The sequence below is a fragment of the Thunnus albacares genome, chromosome 4, assembly GCF_914725855.1.
Source record: "Thunnus albacares chromosome 4, fThuAlb1.1, whole genome shotgun sequence".
NCBI classification, from domain to species: domain Eukaryota; kingdom Metazoa; phylum Chordata; class Actinopteri; order Scombriformes; family Scombridae; genus Thunnus; species Thunnus albacares.
Genome location: NC_058109.1, coordinates 14,404,931 through 14,424,207, shown reverse-complemented (window position 1 = coordinate 14,424,207; position 19,277 = coordinate 14,404,931). Strand labels below are relative to the sequence as shown.

The window sequence follows — 19,277 nt, the reverse complement described above, 5'->3', positions numbered from 1 at the left end:
TTTAAAACTTAAGTCATTGAAGAACTGTAAAATTGTTGCTGTACTTGCTACTATGCTCATAAAAAGGTCATATTTATTGTTATTAATATTATAACTGAAAGATACAGTATGGATAACCTGTTTTTGGGATGGGCTGATCTTAAAGTTTATGTCTGTTTATAAATATGTTGATGTTATGTTGGAGATGCATTTATGAAAGACTTTGCAACATATTAGTTAAGTGTCATCGCTGAACTTTCAACACTAAATCTGTTAGAAATGCAATATTCGAGCAACAACTCAAATGCATGATGCATGTATGTAGGGCTGAATTTAACAATTATTTTAATCAGAGATTAATCTGTCAGGTTTTTTCTTTTTTGAGCAATCGATCAATCTTTGGTCTATGTGTTTTCAGAAAAAAGCCACAAGTCTTCACAATTTCCCAAATTTGGTGTCATCAAATGTCTTTTTGACCAACAGACCAACTCAAAGATAGTCAGTTTACAGTGATATGAATAAAGCAGCAAATTACATTGTAGAAGTTGACACTAGTGAATCTTGTGCAATAAGTAGATTATCAAAATATTTGATCAATTATCAGCTGTTTGACTAATCGATTGATCACCTATAGTGCCTAGTTTCAGCACTATATTTAAGTGCTCACTGTATCTTTCTTGCCAGATTTGGTAATAACCAGACCAATTGTGTGTGTGTGTGTGTGTGTGTGTGTGTGTGTGTGTGTGATCCTTTTAAAAAAACAACTCACTTCAAGTGAGCAATCCCCTATAGAAACATGACTTCCATGGATATTTTTTTCATCACTTTTGAAGAAACACAGCTGAGTGATAATTTTTAGCAGTGGAACGGATTGTTAAATCACTCTGTAAAATGAATAGGTCTATAAGCAAGAAAAAGTGCTCTTCAGTTGTAATTGTCATAATTGTACACAGTATTACCCATCTGGTACATTTCTTCATAATGTTGGTCATATATCAAAGCCTTAAAACTCCCCTCTGATCTGCCCTCTGCTGTTGTAGAAACACACACACTGAAATGAAATGAAAAGATGATAAAATTCAGTTCCCTTGGTGGCTGATCTGGCAATAAATCATGTCCGTTTAATGAGGAGAGGGATAAATGACAATGTCGGCAATTAATTAGAAATGTATCTTCAGTCTGTCATATCTTTGTGTGTGTAGTTACAGAATGCATGAATGTACCTCTGTCACTTCAATACCGTCATAATTAAACCTGGCAGAAGTTGATATGATAGTAAAAATATCTAAATATAGACGGGGGGAGGAGCTGTCAGTCTGGATGTAATGACGCTCCTAGTCATATTTAGACATCCAAGCCACACTAATGCGCTGTAATGATCTCATAATGAAACATGAGTGTTTCTCATGGTGTAAGAGGCTTCACTTCAGTGTGTGCGGGTGTGACGTCTGTCTGTACAATAATCCTAATCCCCATCCTCATCCTTCCATACTATACTGCACCTGCTGCTACTACTGCTGCTGCTAATAACAATATTAACTGCTAAACACTTAACTGTATTTATTGTGAAAACAGTTAAATAAATTCAGCACAATGAGGCACACCCAGAATAAAATAATGGATACAATTTAAAACAGGGTGGAGAAGATTTTAACATTAAACATTAATAAAAACACAATAACCAATTAATATTAAATGTCTTGCACATGAACACAGGAGTTTTCGCTTATTCTGGGATTACGTGATGTCACTGAACTCCATGTGCTAATAAGAATGATAAAGGTGCAACAAAGCTAACTGGAGAATCAGAAAAATACCAATTAACCATTTCTGTCTGTTGTTTTTTTTTTTTTTTGGTTAAATATTATGCTTGGTTAAATATCGTGCTTTTAATCTTGAAAAATTCTCTCCTTAAATTTCATCCTGCCTTTGGACATTTAAAGTTTTCACTTCAGTTATATTGTTCTTACCACAAAATGGTTTTGGATCTCACCAAAAAAACAGTTAGCAAAGATGGTAAGTGCTAAATATTTGGCGTCTGCTTGTAAAATGTATTTTACAAGCAGACGATGAGGTGCTTTTTATTTTCAACACTTTATGAATCTTTTGTCAAAAATTCATCTTCGTCAAGCAAAAGACAGGGCCATTCCCTTTTAGTTCCTAAAACACTACAAAGTTTTTACTTGACAAAAAGTCAAATAAAAGAGAGGGAAAAAAGTGTAGATACAAGGAAAGAGACTATCAGCTGGATTAATGACACTCAGATGATACTCAGGAGGATGAGGAAATCTTTCCCTCATCAATTAATTGTTGAACAGTGTCCCAGATCTGGGAGAGAAAAGCAGATCTGACACTCACTACTGTGTGTGTTTGTATGTGTGTGTGTGTGTGTGTGTGTGAGAGAGAGAGAGAGAGAGAGAGAGAGAGAGAGAGAGAGGAGAAAGAGAGAGAGATATATCTTTGTGAGGATCACCATGAGTTAGACCTTGGGACATTTTTTCAAAGTGAGGACATATTGACTTGTCCTCACTTGGGTCTTCAAAGGATTGTTTGAGGGTTAAGGCCAGAATTAGGTTTAGGTTCAGTTTAGGGGCAACGGCTGGAATTAGGCATGTATCTCTGATTAAGGTTAGTTAGGGACAAGGGAATGAGTTATGGTTATGTATAGAAGTGCAGAAGGTGTGTGTGTGTGTAGGCAGTGGGATGGTGCATATGTGTCTGAAAGTGCCAGTTATACCCATTTTATACGCATAAAATTATTTTCTTCTTTCACCTGTACCTTGAATAAACTAACATTTCTTTCACATATGCAGTAAACCTGCAGCAAGGAGCCAATAATCGAAACCCTTTTTTCACCTCCTCTAACTTAATGGAGACTCTCCTCACTCCTGAAGCAATGAGGGATTTTAGGACTGCCAATGCAGCACAATTCTTTGTCCTGCTTTCCACATAGTGCAGGCTATTCTCATGCTGTATATTATAAACATGCCGCTGGCATATTTAGGAATTCAGGATGTTACCTTGCACATTGTTATATCTTTAGTGGGATGTGCTGTTGTCTGTTTTCTTTCTGCAGCTGTGTTCACAAGTGGCTCGCTTGTGTTATGGTTTAGCAATGTGTATTGGTCAGCTCAGCATATTGTGTAGCCATGCGGCTACAGCTGCTGAAATGTTTCTGTTCACTGATGTGTTCCCATCTATTAATTTCAGTGTGTTTAATATTTTATTCCATCTTTAATTGATTTAAAAGTTAGTTTGTGTTTTTAACCTATATCAACACTAAAAGTCGGCTGTTAAACTAGCAGATGCTGTACATCAAAGATGCAGTAAGATGAATTTCTTGGAAGAAATTTCAGTATGAATTCTCTCTAGACTGACCCGAAAAAATCATTTCCAAAACATCTGCAATGGGACAAAATAAACATAAATCACTGTTGGGACATCTGTCCCTGTCTGTGAAACGTTAGAAATCAAGTTCTGTATTTGCCTCGTGAGCAGAAAACTTTTGAAAGAACCTGCCTGTAAAAAATAAACAATAATCACTGTTACATTAATTTTAATTTTACAGATTATCTAGAAAGATGATAATAGAGGATCCTCTTGCCATTGTTAAGTGCAATTGATAGATAAAACTTACTGTTTACTCCATCTAGAGAGGGCCAGATCATTTATAAATATTATATACTGGGTATTTACATTGTGTGGGCAGGTGTAGTGATCAGGTTGACACACAAGAAGAACCTAAACCTGAGTCAAATATGTATTTTTTTTTTTTTTAAAGCATTTTCAAGATCTTTAAGCATTATCAAGTGAGCGAAGTTTACAACATCACATTTGATTCAATGTCAGTAAAGCTGTCAATAACAGAAAGGTGTAGAAGTGCAGTGTATTTGTAAAAAACAACAACAACAACAAAACAACCCTTGTTTCAGATTTATTGAAGACCAAGTGTGTGATACAAGAATATACTGTAGCTTCTCACCGACATAAGGGTGAGCCACATACCACAATAAACAACACATGTGCGTATAAAGACATGGTTGTCATTTCTGCCAGTTGAACCAGGAAGTAGCTCCGCAGCGAAATTCTAAAGTTTAACTTTAAAAATTTATTTCACTTTCAAACTACTGGACCTGGTTACATCCTGCCTGGTTGTTCTGCTGCACAGCCCCAGTAGCCATCACTGTAACTCTCCGTTTATTGGTGTCTGAGTCCAAGAATATCCATCATAAAGTCTGCGATTAATGCTATCAAACTTTTACCTCCAAATGTTCCAGTTATTTTCATTTTCCAGCAACACACTAGCAGCACATTGTGACACATCTGGTCACCTTGACAATTGTTCTCTAAAAAGTCTGACAGCATCTGATGTTCTGTTTCTGTTTTAATGGCACATAGATGACTTTTGTTGTGAACATGGACAGAATCAACATAAAATGTCAGTTTGCAAACAGACATGGCTTTTGGCCATGGTGGTTGTTAAGTATTGAAGAGGACATAACACGCACATTTCCAGATCTGTATTTTATTTTTGGGACATCTTTGCATAATTTACAGTTCAAAAAACTCCTTATTTATCTTACACTGGCTCGTTGTGCAGCCCCTCAGTTCAGCCTCTGTCTGAAACAGGCTGTTTTAGTTCCTGTCTCTTCAAGGACCCCCTCCCAATGAGCACACTCTGTTCTGATTGGTCAACTTCCAGAGGCTGCTCCTTGGCCTTGACTTCTGCTAACTCCAGAGGCCACTTAAACAAACATTAGTAGTCAGATTTTGCTCTTTTCTTTTTCTTGCTCTTTACTCAAAATATAAACTTCTCAAATACATCCGTACATGTTTGAGCCCCGAACTGTTCGAAAATATGTGAGTTGACCACACCAACAGCCTGTGGAATAACCTCAGCAATAAAGGCTACCTAATAGACTACTGTTTGTGGGCATGTGATCTGATGTCAGTTTGGGGGGGGTGGGGATGGGGGTGAGGGGGGGGAGTAGAGGTAACATTACAAACAGAGTTTTCAGAGCAGGCTGAGGCCCTGGCTTTTGCCTTGAAGGTGGCATTTTTACATACATTCATCTCAAGTTTTGGAGCTTTTTTGATGTTTTTGATTTGTTCCATGTCTTTATGTTTCACATAGGCATCCAGCATTATAACAATATATACATGACAGAAAATCACATTATATCCCCTTTAAGACAAAAATGATAATGAGCCAGATTTGACGATATTAGGTTTTTAAAAATTCAGATTGTAGAATATTGTGGAAAGTCAGGACTCCAATGAGATGACTTCTCGACAGCTTGGTTGTATTGTCTGTCGTTGTGCGTTACATTGCACATACGTTCATGGAAATATCAGAAGAAACGATTCAATATGATGCAGGTCAAATTAACTCGTAAAGCTCTGCAACCTTAAAATATACAAAAAACACAGGTATGGTCCTTTTTAAGAACTGTTACTACCCATAGCAACTTTTTATAACTTTGATCTGCAGTTATTACAAATAGAATTTGAGATTTTCGTCTCCCAAAAGATAGTTTTTTGAATGTATCTTCAGCAGATCCTTGCGTGGACCTACTGAAGACACTAATACAAATGGGGGAGAAAAAAGCAACATCTAACCTAAATAACCTCTCCCTTACGAAAGGTCGCTCCATTTGGAGTTATGGACAAACACTGGGTTGCTCTTTGATTTTGATGTTCCAGCTCTGGGAGAAAACAGTACAGGATGAAAGGCCTCACTATCTGCACTGGATCAGTGGATCTGCCCAGGGCCTCGCAACAACAGCCACACTACCCCAGTGCTGCCACCGCTGCCTCCTGTTTTGCGGCATGTCCTATTTACTTATTTATTCGTCCCTCCTCCACCCACGACTCACATCTTATCTCACCCATTAAAATTAATCCTCATCTAAAAATATCCACTCTTGCTCGTCAGAGAGGATGTAATCGAGGAGGAGATGGTCTCTCTCTCTCTCTCTCTGACAAGAGCTTAAGTCTCTGCATGTTGTTGGGGAAAGTGTGTCAACTTCTGAGGTAGAAAAATGACAAACACAACCTGTTTGTAAAACTGAGATCTTAATCTCATATTGCCATACTTCTTTGCCAACTGAGACCTGAATGGGATTGCATGTCTGTCTTAGTGTTTGCTGTTTTTTAAAAGAACTGCAAGAGTTTGTTGACACAGTCACTAACTGTTGAAGACATATAAATGTAGTAATTTAGCTCAGTCCTCAGTCAGTCACTCTATAGTCCTATTTTACAAGCAGCATGAGTTGGAAGAATGACTAAAAGCAGGCAGGGGAGACAAACTACTGGATAAAGAACAGATATTTGAGACAGAGCAATGTGTTGAGGTGACGATTGTAAAGAATTAGCCAGAGTGTACAGTAAATGGTGTAAAAAAAAAAAAAAAATAGATGAGAAGATATGACATAAGAAATAAAATCTCAGCATTTTCTACCGGCTCTTATCTTAATTGGTAAGTTATTTGATGGCGAGCCACTGGTGTGCATTTCCCTCCGCCTCAAAGTTTTATACTGATACTAACACATTGAGGCAATGCAATCACGACCTGTGAAGCTGTTCGGGTTGGATAATAACTCTGTATGTGTGTGTGTGTGTGTGTGTGTGTGACCTTGTGATTATGCCCCTGTGTGATGCTTTGGCCTGGCTGATTACCTGTCAGCAGGTTTTGTGCATCTGACACAAACATGCACACACAAATCACAACCCAGCAACAGACAATACCCACTGGGCAGGTCACCACACTGTTGCTGGAAGCATATTGCTATTTAACGGGAGCAGACGCACACACACACACATAAATGGGCGCATGCAGGGTCTGAAACATAGATTGTGTATTAGTAGAACCTAGGGGTCCGACATTGAGACAGTTTGTGTGCCATTAGAGTGGGATTTTATGTTGTTGTCTGGTGTACAGTGATACTGAGTGAGACCAGATCTGCACACAAGCACACACACGTGTACCTACCTAGACGCAAACATTCATCACTCAATGAACTCTCCAACATGGGAGAATTACGCCAGCAGGAGGCATATTTGGTGAAACTACTGATTCTGAGTCTTGTCATTTTCCTGCTCCACACCTATGTGAAAATAATGTTTTGGTCTTAACAGACACACAGTGATCAAACAGTGATTTGTCTCATTGGACTGCATCTTTCTGGGACTGAAAACAGGTTTAAAAGAGCTCTGTGACCCACACAAATATTCATCTCTCATGATTGATTTCTATTTTGGTCCTCTTCATCTGCAACTTCATATCTCAGCATGTGTGCATGTGTGACTTACTTGTGACAGCACTGCATTCTTGAAGTGATGAGCTCAGTAAATAATGTTTTTTCCCCTTGGAAATTTAAAGCAAGATTTTGATTTTGGAGAGGATTAATGAGTTCATTAACACAGTCAATCACAAATATTGGCTGCTCATGCGTATCCATAGCAATGTCACACACTTATTAGTTGGGCAGCAGGGGGGCGTAGTGAGGAGGGAGATCGTCCTCATCCTAGAGAATCTGGACGAAGTGTCGACTATCTGTTTTCCACTACTGGAACTTAAAACACATGTGACCTGAGACTTTCTGTTACCTAATGCATTGACACTTAAAAGTACCGTTTTCCATGCAGTGCATTGTGGTGAAGTGCACAATGCTGACTTATCACCTTTTATAAAAATATGTCAGCAAACAGTTGCCTATCCGACTAACATTAACAATAGTTGTTTTCTCTGTTTAGATTCGTTTTTGTTTTCACCAACACCTGAGTGAACTAACTTTTTTTTTTCTGAAAACAACTGCTTGCTGAAACTGGAAAAGAGGCTTGTGAAAGCGGCGAGACTGAATCAACAGAGCATAGTTGCCAGCGGCGAAAGCAAAAAGATGAGCTAAATCGTTTCATAGGGCTGAGGGGGACTGCAAAGTCGGGTAACACGTTTCACATTATACAGTCATTTGATCAATTGTTAATATAAAGATATTGATTAGTGCAGCTTTAAATGTATAATGTCAGAGGTGTCGATTGTGGTGATGAACCAAGACAGAATCATCACCCGACTGCGGCTCTCCTTCGCTTTACAGATATTTATAACAAGTGTCAGCTCATTGTTTTGCTGTCAGGCTTCAACTTTACTGTTTTGGTTCACTCTCACCGCTCTCCACAGCCACAGGACTCGAATTCAACAATCAACTGTCCCAGACTTAACAACCATTGTCCCTAATTGAAGCTCTTTTTTTTTTTTCATTCTACATAGGCCTAATAAATATAGTTTCATAACTTTTGTTTCAGTAACTCGCATCACTTTATCGACTCACTCTGCTCCACCATAGAAGTTCTGAACCCTTAATTTTATTTTAAACACCGTGCAGCTTCATAGTGTAACATGACATTCAGTCATTATCTCCTTACTGCTGCCCCCTCTTTTAAAGGAGAGGTGTTTTTAACAGGAGGAAATTACTGCAATGTTTTAAAATAAAATGCTCTGTAGGTTGTCAGTTTTTTTTTGTCCACATCTCCTGGTGTCAGTTTTTTTTTGTGTTATTGTTCTTGCAGCCTCCACTGCCTTCTGGTAAAATGGTGCATTTATAAACTTCTAAATTATTTGAGTGGTGAATTTTTATCACTCTCACTTTATTTACACTTGAGTCATTATTTCCTCATATCAATATTCTTTCCATTTTATTCTAAATTGTGAAGCTGTTAAAAAAGTCTGTTTCAATATGAGCGCTTTAAAATCATTGATCATTCTTCTGACGTTTAATAATGATGACTGAGATATCTCTGCGATGAAGGTTTACTTCATCTTCAAGTTGGGTTATTGGGCTGTTTTTAAATGTGCAGCCGTGCGTTATGGTTGCACGTAACGATAATGACAGCTGTTCCCATGCTGTTGGAGAAAATCAGTGAAATAAATTGCACTTCTTCTTTGACGTTCTCCTGTTCTTATAGCTCATGTCATTATTACACATAATAATTATGATGATAATAATAATAATAATTTTTGGCTGTCACTTTGGCTTTCTTTGGGGGGCTTACTTGCTTTACTGCCGGTGTTTTTCAGCCACTTCAGCATTTTTTGAGCACTACATCAGGAGCTGACTATGTATCCCAGAATGCATTTGCACCAACAGCTGATACAGAGTATTTGATGACCCATTAGAATCTTTGACCTGCAGTGTTTGTTAGGTTGGTTTAGGCATGAGGAGTGAGATGAATATCAGGGCAGGTCACAGAATGTGATGGGTCACCAAATACGGTGTAACACCTGCAGCACTGACATCATGGCGGAGATTAAATTGTACCAGGCTAAAAGCTGTTGTATTTTCGCTGTAAACATGTCATTTTAGTAAGTCTTTAAAAAATTTGTCAGGCAAGAAAGTAACCATTTAGATTCCCATATGGGGTCAGTTTATCCAAATATCACCTATATCTGTCCCAGAATTGTCCCAGACACATATCATTGTGTCCTGGATGCTATTTTTACTGTCCCTGGGACAACAGGACATCCTTAGGTTCAAGCGCTGTGCAGCAGGCAGCTGTTTTCAAAGAAAGCTACCGGCTCAGCACCAAATGACAAACTGACACAGTTAGTGACTAGCTGGTGAACATGGTGGAGCATTTAGCAGCTGAAGAGCCAGATGTTTTCCTCAGGAGTTGATACAGACCAAAAACAGAGGTAAAGGACAGTGAATGACTTATAGTCATCAAGTGACTAGAAACACGAGTAAATGAATGATAATGTTGCTCTGTAACTGCTGGATGTGTAAATAAGCAACAGTTTGTTCAGCATATCAACTTAAAAGGTGATGGTATGTCAGTGCTGTGTTCACAACTTGTTTCCAATGCCCCTAAGTGGCCAAAAAGCAGTTAAGGCAGGCTTAAAAGCAGACACTTTTAATCCAGTTCTACCAGTTTTAGAATTAGGCTTAGTCCAAATGTCCACCTTCTTGACTTGTGGACTGAGCCCTCAGGGATTTCAGTTGTATGTACTCTGACGTGTTCAATTTCCCTTTAGGCCTACATGAACTGCTAATTTAGCAGATTATAATAAACAAATCCATGTTATTAAGCCTGTAGGCCCCGTGAATATTCTGTGTGTGCATTATCAAACCTCACTACAGCAAACTTATACAACAAAACTGAAAAAAGCTAATGTCATCAAAAGTAAATATGATACATATCATTATGATAATGATTATTCTTTTTTTTAAATTATTGATAAAACATCATCACTTCCACATTGGATTATGGGCAAGTGCAGTGAAGTTGGGACATTTAGATTCAGCCTTACTTTTCTGTAACAGACTACGACCTTTGACCTCCCAGTTTAGGGGCTCATACAAGAGAACTAACAGTATAACACATATAAACATTGTTTATTTGCATAGGACATTGTATATGATCACGCACTGAAGAAACAGCCTTTGGACTCCTGTGATCTTTAATAGATTTTTGTCCACAAGGTTACAGTGTTAAATAAGAGGAGCATGAAGTGAGACTGAGGAAACGTAAAGGAAGACGTTTCACATCATTGAGGCGACAGCAGGAGGTCCTGCCAAACTTGGTGCCCCTGGAGTTGCTGGAGGACCTTTAGAAGTCAGGGCCCTCTTTCTTCAGGCTCTTGTAGTCGGCGTTGACGGCCACAAACTGCAGAGGGCAGGAGGAATACATTTAAATCTGTTTTGCTTAAATTAAATTCATCAGTGCTGTCTTTAGGAGAACGTGTGGAGGAAAAAAAAAAAAAAAGAAGTGGGAGTGAACTGATTTTTTTTTTTTTTTTTCCCCCTCATAGATCCAATATAGACATACACTTATATGCACATGTTTGCTCTCACACAAACACGTTAATTTTCCATGATTCTTTGTTGCTCATTTATTCACCAGATTTATGTATTGCTGATGCTTTTAGTTTGCATATGTCATGGATAATATATTGTGCAACTGCATGCATGTGTTCAGCATATATCATAGCTCCCCAACCATGAAAAACACACATTTTTGCAGTGGCACAGATTATTTTCTACCCATGTATTTTTCCTGATTGGTCTGCCATTAAAATCCTCAGCTCCCCGCCTTCTCCCTCTTCTCTTTCCTGCTTCCCCCCTCCTCATTACGATCATTGTTTGGACTTCAGTGGAATTTCGATTTGAGACCTTTGCCTTGCTATCGAGAATTAAACATGCCGTGTCCTGACCTTTTGTCTGCAGCGACTTTCATTCCACTGGCAAGCAACGCAGCCTTGAAACCCTCAGAAAAACCGTTCTGTTCTCTGAAAAACACATCATCCAGATCTCTTCTTCTGGGACCCATCAGTTGGTTGTTTTTCTGCTTTATTTTGGGTCAGCGTTGTTAATATTTTCATTAGTTTGTCTGGGGCTCTGGCCTTGTTCAAGAGGCACTGCAAATTATTACTGACCACTTAAAGCTCCAGTTTCATCTGAATTAATTTGTTTTTGAAAGACATTTTGTTTTTCTTAGTTTGAACAGATCTGAAAAAGCCAGAAGGCAGCCATGTTGGTCTGACATTACTTTGCCAGCATTGGTTTGTCTAAATCTATTTTGAGGGGTTTTGAGATTTTCAGTGATATGAACTGGTTGATCAGTGAAAAGATGCCATTCTTGTCTAGATAATTTTTTATATAATATAATTTTCGTGACCAGGCAAGCAGTTGTACAGTGTGTGACTGGGGAATAGTCACCTTGTACTGGTAGGTTGGGTCGAGCTTATTCCAGGGCTCTGGATTGTTCTTCTTGTCCCAGAAGCTGCAAATGTGCAAAGATTCAGGGTGTGGAGAACAGAGAGAAGAGCAAGGGGGGGAAAAAAGACACAACATGAGAATGAGAGAGGCATGCATGATGGAGGGAAGAACAACATAAAGAGCAGATGCAAAGAAAAAGAGAAACAGACCAAGAAGTAAACAAAAAGGAGGAAAAAGAAGACACAGAGGAACAGAAGGACAGAGACAAAAAGAGATAAATATGTCGATACTAGATGGAGAGACAAGTTGGAGAAAGAGAGAGGTGATTATGAGATGAGGTGAAATCAGCCCAGTGACTTGGCAGCACTCCTCTGTTCATTAACCAAAGTCTGGATTTCACAGTGCTCCACCGCAACTGTCCATCCCTCCCTCCCTTCCTCCGTCAGCACGTCACGCCGCCAAAGCACAAACAAAGAGACAGAAAGACTGATGGCAGAGCGAGTATGTCTCCCTCTCTCCCTCCATTACCACAAACACTGTCTGAGAGAGAGTCAGCCACTGACCACAGCACTCATCACCAGCTGGTGATGAGGTCAGGCTTTATGGCTGACCCTCAGAACAAGTGGCTCTGTGTGGCCCAAAATAGGACACGAACAGTGCACATTTACTGTATGTGAGTAGTCACTGAGTTCAGCAGGGTTGGTCAGTTTTTTTGGTACTGAATGAATTACAGCTTCACAATTTATTACAGCCAGCTGCTTTTGTTGTAAATTTTAATTTAAGATGATTTTTATGTGGTTATAAAAAAAATCAGTGCTGCGTGGGTGGCTGTTTGGGTTGGTGTTCCATGAAATTTCATCAAATCTAAATCCAGTGTCAAATTCACTTATATTGAATCCAAATCTTTTTAAACATTTGTAAGCACACTCAGGTGTCAGATTAAGGTATGGTCTATATTTTCAATTTTTCCAAAACTGGTCATCCCAATTCAGAACTGTTAAGCTGATCAGATCCTTCTTAACAACAAAATCGCAGTCCATTTGCGAGCTTGAATTTTTTGAGTTGAAATATGTCTTACATGTGGTCTTTGTGTCAATTTGTGCTGCCCCGGTCAAATTTGCATGTACAGCACTTATGTGCTATCGCTTTCGTTTTGTCTGAATACATAGTTACAAATGATTTTTGGCTGAGTATAGATAATGGTTTTCAAAGCACATTAACTAGACAATAGACTGACTTTTTTTATGGTTTTGGCCTGTGGGCAAGTCACTTACAAAATGTACGTTACTAAGATATAGTCAAAAGAAGTTGCTGCTGGTGACGCTAGTTATTTCTTACAGTGAAAGAGACAGTGCTAGATAAAAATGAGGAGCCTGCTACCTTAATGTTTTGTACATTGGTCTTTGCCAATAAGAAAGAGAGAGATCAGAGATCAGTCCCTCCAGGAAATTGGGATTTTGCGATCCGAATAATTGATGCAAATTCATGAAAAGCTTGCAATTTTGCTAAATTACCGCAATGTTTCCACATGAAATGGCCAAATGAAGCGACTATTTGTGATTTAGACCAATTGTCACGTTTCGTGTAGTGGTAATTTACGTCATTGCAGCGCGCATTCAGGCACACATTCAGGTGGAAGATGGACAAATCTGACCTGCCAACAAAAACGATGCCATAGACTGAGCAAAACAACTCCAAAATGTTCCCAAATGCGGTTTGCATTCAGTAAGAAGAATACAAGTTGATGCATTGTTCAGACAGCAAAGATGGACATAATTAATCTCAAACATAAAAATGGGCACTTTGGAAATGAAACTATATATTTATGTCAATGGATTTATTTTAATGGCATTATTCACTGATTTTATTTGGTGCTAATGTTGAGGTGAAAGTTTATTTAATAAAGGCTTATAAATGGAACTCTTTTTTATATAACTTTGAGCCCATGGTTCTCATGTTCAGAAAATAAATTTTAAAAATTAGCACTGAAATATAGTTGTTTCTGTGATATAAGGAAGTGATAACGTATGACTCCTCATTGGTAGTATTTAAAAAAAAAAAAAGGCATTTATCACTTTGCTTGCAATTTTTCCCAATCCCCATCATAAGAGCACCTAAAACTGCATTGCAATTTTTGAGAAAAGCCGCTGCAAAATCAAACATCTTTGGCTGCAATAATCACAAAAAAGCTGCAAAATCCTGGAGGGACTGAGAGATAAGATTCTATAAGAGATTTATTTGTCTCCAAGCCTAGCTGTGTGTCTGTGTCTGTATATTATTGCCAACCTGGGCCCAGATCCAAAATGGAGCCTGATATCGCAACCAAACTCTAGTGGCAGTTTGAAAAATTTCAAATCATACTCAAGCTTTCAGAATCAGAAAAACTTTATTGTCCATCCCAAGGTAATGGAAAATTGTGTTTGACGTGGCTCATACATTACGCATAGAATAAAAACATAAAACTTACACATAGTGTTAAAGATTTATACACACAAAGGGGGGACCCAAAAGTTCCCAGAAGCCAATGATAGCAGAGGAGTAGGGTGTAGTTATCAGATTTGCTGCTAGGTAGTGTATGCCTACAGCTTGGTGAGACTAAAATTGGTAGAAGCTTTGCCACCATGGAAGAAAACCAGGAGAAAAACACAGGAGGCTCTGGGTGCAGTGACAAAAAATGTCAAATGAAAGAAAATGTTTCCAGGAACAGGAGAAGTACTGAGATAAGTGCATCACAAGGAGAATACTTTGAAGGGGATTAGAAAGGTACTTCTAAAAGATTTATAATGATTTGATATTGACTTGTAATTTAACAATTCCAGGAATTTTGGATCCCCCCTCATAAACACATAGTTTGGCTGTAAAGTGCATTTTGAATAAATGCTTTTTGGGTCCTATGTGAATCACAAAAAGCACCACAAACATGAAAAACAACAGAGCTGCACTTGTGCACCCAAGGTTTGGATTCAGCTGACAATAATGGGAAAACACTCTAAAATCACACAGTATCAAAAACAAGGTGGAAGATTACTACAATGGTTAACAGTCTAGACAAACGGACAAACTTACGTGACATGAGGCCCTCTTGCCAGACGGATCAGGTAGCAGGCGGCCCCTGTCATGCCCACAGTCAAGAAGACAAACTGAGGGATTAACTGAGAGAGGAGAGAGGAGGAATGTGTTAGTCCCAGACCTTAGAGGCGTATAAAGGTAAACAAACATATTCTATCAAGTGGTTGGCTTTGATATGTACTGTGAACATACACCTGTGTGAAATACACAGACACACACACACACACACATGCACACACATACACAGGTAGTTGTTATTCCTGTTTTTCCTCTTCCTGCCCTCCTCCATATGCATGAGGCCCAGGCCATGTGTGAGGCAGCTCACTGTCAGCCTGGGTTGAACGGGCAAGGACGCGCTGGAAGAGAGCGGGCGCATCTCTGTGTGTGCCAGCCTCTCCACCTCAACACTATACCTGTCAGACTGAGCGACAGCATCACGCACACACACACATATACACGCACATGTATGCATGTAATTGAGCTAAGTCTGCACACTCAAACACAGAGAAAGGAGTATTTGCACACACAGACACACTTATTTGATGTTCTGAGCGGTGACGATGACAGGAATTAAAATAGAAAAGCACATTAGGGGGACAGGGGAATAATGTGATATGTCATCTTAAACATGCAAAGCTTAGGGGCGACAGTCTTCTCACCACGCAGCATCTATTCATCAACACTGCACCGCCATACATTTCCTGTCTATTTTGTTAGGTGATAGTCTACATATTAGACAGAGAGAGAGTCACACCACTGGCGAACAGCTGTTCTTAGCCCACTCAGATCTAGTCAAGCTGTAGAGAGATGACAGTTTGATCGGGTTGAACTGACGGATGTCTCTATTCAGCTGTATCTAGACATCTGTCTTCTGTCTGATTGCATTGCCACTTGCCTTGTTGTTGATTAGGAGACTGACTGGTTATAAAACGTTGATATTCACTACCCTAAAGCTACGGTAGAGAAATAAAGAATAGATCCACCCCCAGACTACTCAGTATACAACTGTTTAACAACTCAGAGTCAGAGTTGCACAGTAGTATTATATCAATATTGTAAAGATTTTTAAATATTGTCATCAGGACTGCAACTAATGATTACTGTCATTATTGTGAGGGATTTTTTTTTTTCGAGGACGCTTTGAGAGCTGACTTGTGTGAACTTGGGGTGGACATGTAGGTATCCCAGCATGCATTTCACATCAACCAGCAGCATGACGGAGGATATTAGCCAGACTCGCAACTTTTACGATTTTAGTTCTACAACTGTCACCATTTAAGTTTTGAGATATTTTCGGGTGAGAAAATAATAATTTAGATATAATAACTTTTGTAAGATAAATTGAGGTTTTAGCAACAAAATATAATGCTTGTTGCTTCCAAATTGGCTTGGCTGAAGGTAAATTTTGGGTTCGTGTTTTTTTTATTAGGTAGTTGTACAATAATGCTCCCACTGTGTCCTTTTGGCTACAAATATATGTTCAGATCATGCCACACTTCAGTAAAAAGTGTATACAATAAATAAATGTGAATAAAAACAAACAGAGGCAGTGTAGTGTATCATATTGAACGTCATTTTGTTGTACATGTACAATTTATTGAGGATGACCAGTATATCTGTTGACATAACTCCAGGACAGCACAGTTCAAAGCTACAAAAAACCTTTCAGATGAGATTATCTTGTAGCTTTGTTGAAGTGTAATCAGCAGAGCCCACATGAGCTAGTGATGTCAGCAAGAACACCGTTGTTCCACTTTCAAGTTGAGCATACTACATCCTACCGTCATCGGGAGTTTTGGACTCCTGAGTTCAACATGTCAAGTTAAATTTCCCAAGAATACAAGTTCGAACTTGTCGTGCTCTGTATTGAGAAAGGCCTCTTGTTTTGTTCGACCAGCCGTCCAAAACCTCAAGATATTACATTTGAAAAAAGAGCAGTTAATGCTCACATTTGAGAAGCTAGAATTAATGACTAATGTTTTTGCTTCATAAAACTAACCAACTAGCTGAATTGTTTTCAGTTAATTTCATCAACTAATCAATTAGCCAGCTAACTATTTAAGCACTAGTTATCTATGTGTGTGCTCTTCCAGGATGGATTTTATGTTTGCTGAATTCTTCTCCAAGTATGTTCGAAGTTCATAGTGCACACTAAATTTGTACTGGCACGCCCACACAGACACACACGAGTGCAGATGCTCAGCTTCGATTACTCAAGCAAACACGTAGAGCCGTGTGCACACAAACACAGAGAAGCAGGTCAGCTTTGATCACACACACGAGCACACACACCAAGCGAGTGATGAAGATAGGCCTGTGAATAGGGAGCTGTCCTCTCCCCAGTGCTGATATCTTTATTTTGTGCCCTGCAAGTGAGTGTTTCACCTTTTACCATTCAGCCTGACCGATATAGGAAGTGTTTTATACTCGCTTGGGTTCGATACTGTTGCTGCCCTTATTACTTTTTTGGTGCACTGCCAAGCCAACCCCGTCAATCCACAAATTTGGGTCACCCACAGCATAACTCTCAGGCAACAGGAAAAAAACAAGCACAGACAGCTTCTGTGTGTTTCTTTTTCTTTCTTTCTTCATTTTATGATGAAAGTTGCAAAGGAAAATATAAGAAATTAATATTCCAGTAGTACAAAATAATTATGTGCAGTCACAGTGATTATTGTAAACAACTGAGATGATGTAATATATTTCTTTGAAAATTTGCTTTTTGGAGGCACATGTAGAATTATGCATAATTCATGTCTACTACTGTATGTCCATGTGTGTATACTGCACATGTGAACCTTCTGGGCATATACTGTACAGTGTACAGTAAATTTATTTTAATTGGTAGTGAAGTCTTCCTCGTCATTTAGTGAATTCAGTGAATTGATGATCTACAATTTAATAAACCAATATCCAACTTCCCAGAAAACGTATTCACAAACGTGAACATTAACAAAAAACAGAATAAATTAGGCCTTGTGTATACATCACTATATGGAAATTAAAGCTTGATATTAAACATAAAAATAATCGCAAATCTCAGTAGTTATGAAAATAATGCAACCTACCCCGGGATGTTTCTTCGCGTGTTGAAACATGATCTTAATCATCTTTACTGATCTTCCAAGAAGGAAGCTAAAACATCCACCAAACAAAAATGTGACGAAAACAAAGTGGAAAGCTAAAGTTTGATGAAAATGTCCATTTGAATGTCTCGGATTTATAGAAAGAGCTGTTTGTGTGCTGAAGTACAGTATGTTGGCCAGCACAGTGAAAACTGTTGCCAATCCCCCCCCCTCCCTCTGTCCCTCTCCCTCCCTCCCATTGGACGAATGAGAGGGTCAGGGGAAAGAGGGAGAGAGAGACTGTCCTAATCCTGATAATCACATCTGTTGAGGACACTGTATTATTCCACTGAGGCTCATTGAGTACTCGGTGTCCTAAAGTGTTTTGTTATACAACAACAAAACTACCAGATTTTTACTGACACAACAAATAGAAAAGACATTTTTCCAAACAATTCCTTCTGGAGGTTGTGCAGCGGTAGTGCAGCCTGCTCCTGTAATAGCTTCATGTGTAGACCTCACTCCCACAGGGCAGCCATTGTGTTGGACTGTTTTATGTTATATTGGCATTTATCAAGCGGGTAGCCCTGTATGAAAAGTGAAGCCAGTGTGGAAGTGCCTTAAACCTGAATACTTTCTAATGGCCAGCAGGAGGCGACTCTCCTGGTTGCAAAAAGAAGTCCAATTGTATGGAAGTCTATGAGAAAATGACCCTACTTCTGACTTGATGTATTACCTCAGTAGACAGTTTCTTTTATGGGCTTATGGGCTCAATCCCTAGTTTCAAGTCTTCTTCAATACAGCATAATATTCATTCGGTATATTATGGTCCCATTTTAAGTAAAATAGACGATAAAGCAGGGGCATGGCTACCTTGTGATTTGACAAGTCGCTACCACGGCAATGATGTTGATTATGTAACGTAACCATGGCGTAAGTAACCCAGATTCACAGAGTATAGGCATAGCTGCAACTATTTCACAGTGTGTTTTCAGTTTGTGAAAGTTAATTGTAACATTTTGGTTTGGTTGTACTGAAAGACCCTCTAGGGAGTCGGCTGTTCAATTTTTACATTGAGTACATTTGTTTTAATGGTTTTAAGCCGGTTTTTTGCTAGCATTAGCATTATCACACTTGGACTGTAAATGCACTGTGCTAACTGGTGTTGACCAAGTTAGCAGCTAGCACTAGGGTTAGCTCTACCCTCTCATCCAAATGTGGTCACTTCTGGCTCCAAAAATCAAAGATGGTGACAGTCAAATCCAAGATGGTGATGGTCAAATCGCCAAAGTCCACAAAGCAATGGATGACGTCACAGTGACTACATCCATATTTTTTTTCAACGTCTGTCATTTATAAAATTACAAGCCACTGTTTTCATGGATAGTCATCACCTTAAAACTTGAAAAGCTGCCTTCAGTGGTCATTAAACAGTGCTGCTTATGCAGCG

At 38.9% G+C, this 19,277-nt stretch overlaps 1 protein-coding gene and 1 long non-coding RNA gene across 3 annotated transcripts in view; one reads left to right on the top strand and one right to left on the bottom strand.

The window, feature by feature from the left end:
* Positions 1–19,277, top strand: part of LOC122980083 — a 60,584-nt gene that overhangs the window by 1,964 nt on the left and 39,343 nt on the right. The window lies entirely within an intron of this gene.
* On the bottom strand, positions 10,418–18,050 carry LOC122980082 (cytochrome c oxidase subunit NDUFA4). The gene is made up of 4 exons (XM_044347789.1): positions 17,831–18,050; positions 14,760–14,845; positions 11,694–11,757; positions 10,418–10,641 (listed from the first exon to the last, which is right to left on the bottom strand). Exons 1-4 carry the CDS (start codon positions 17,870–17,872, stop codon positions 10,585–10,587), a joined length of 249 nt encoding a protein of 82 aa, XP_044203724.1. The 5' UTR covers positions 17,873–18,050; the 3' UTR covers positions 10,418–10,584.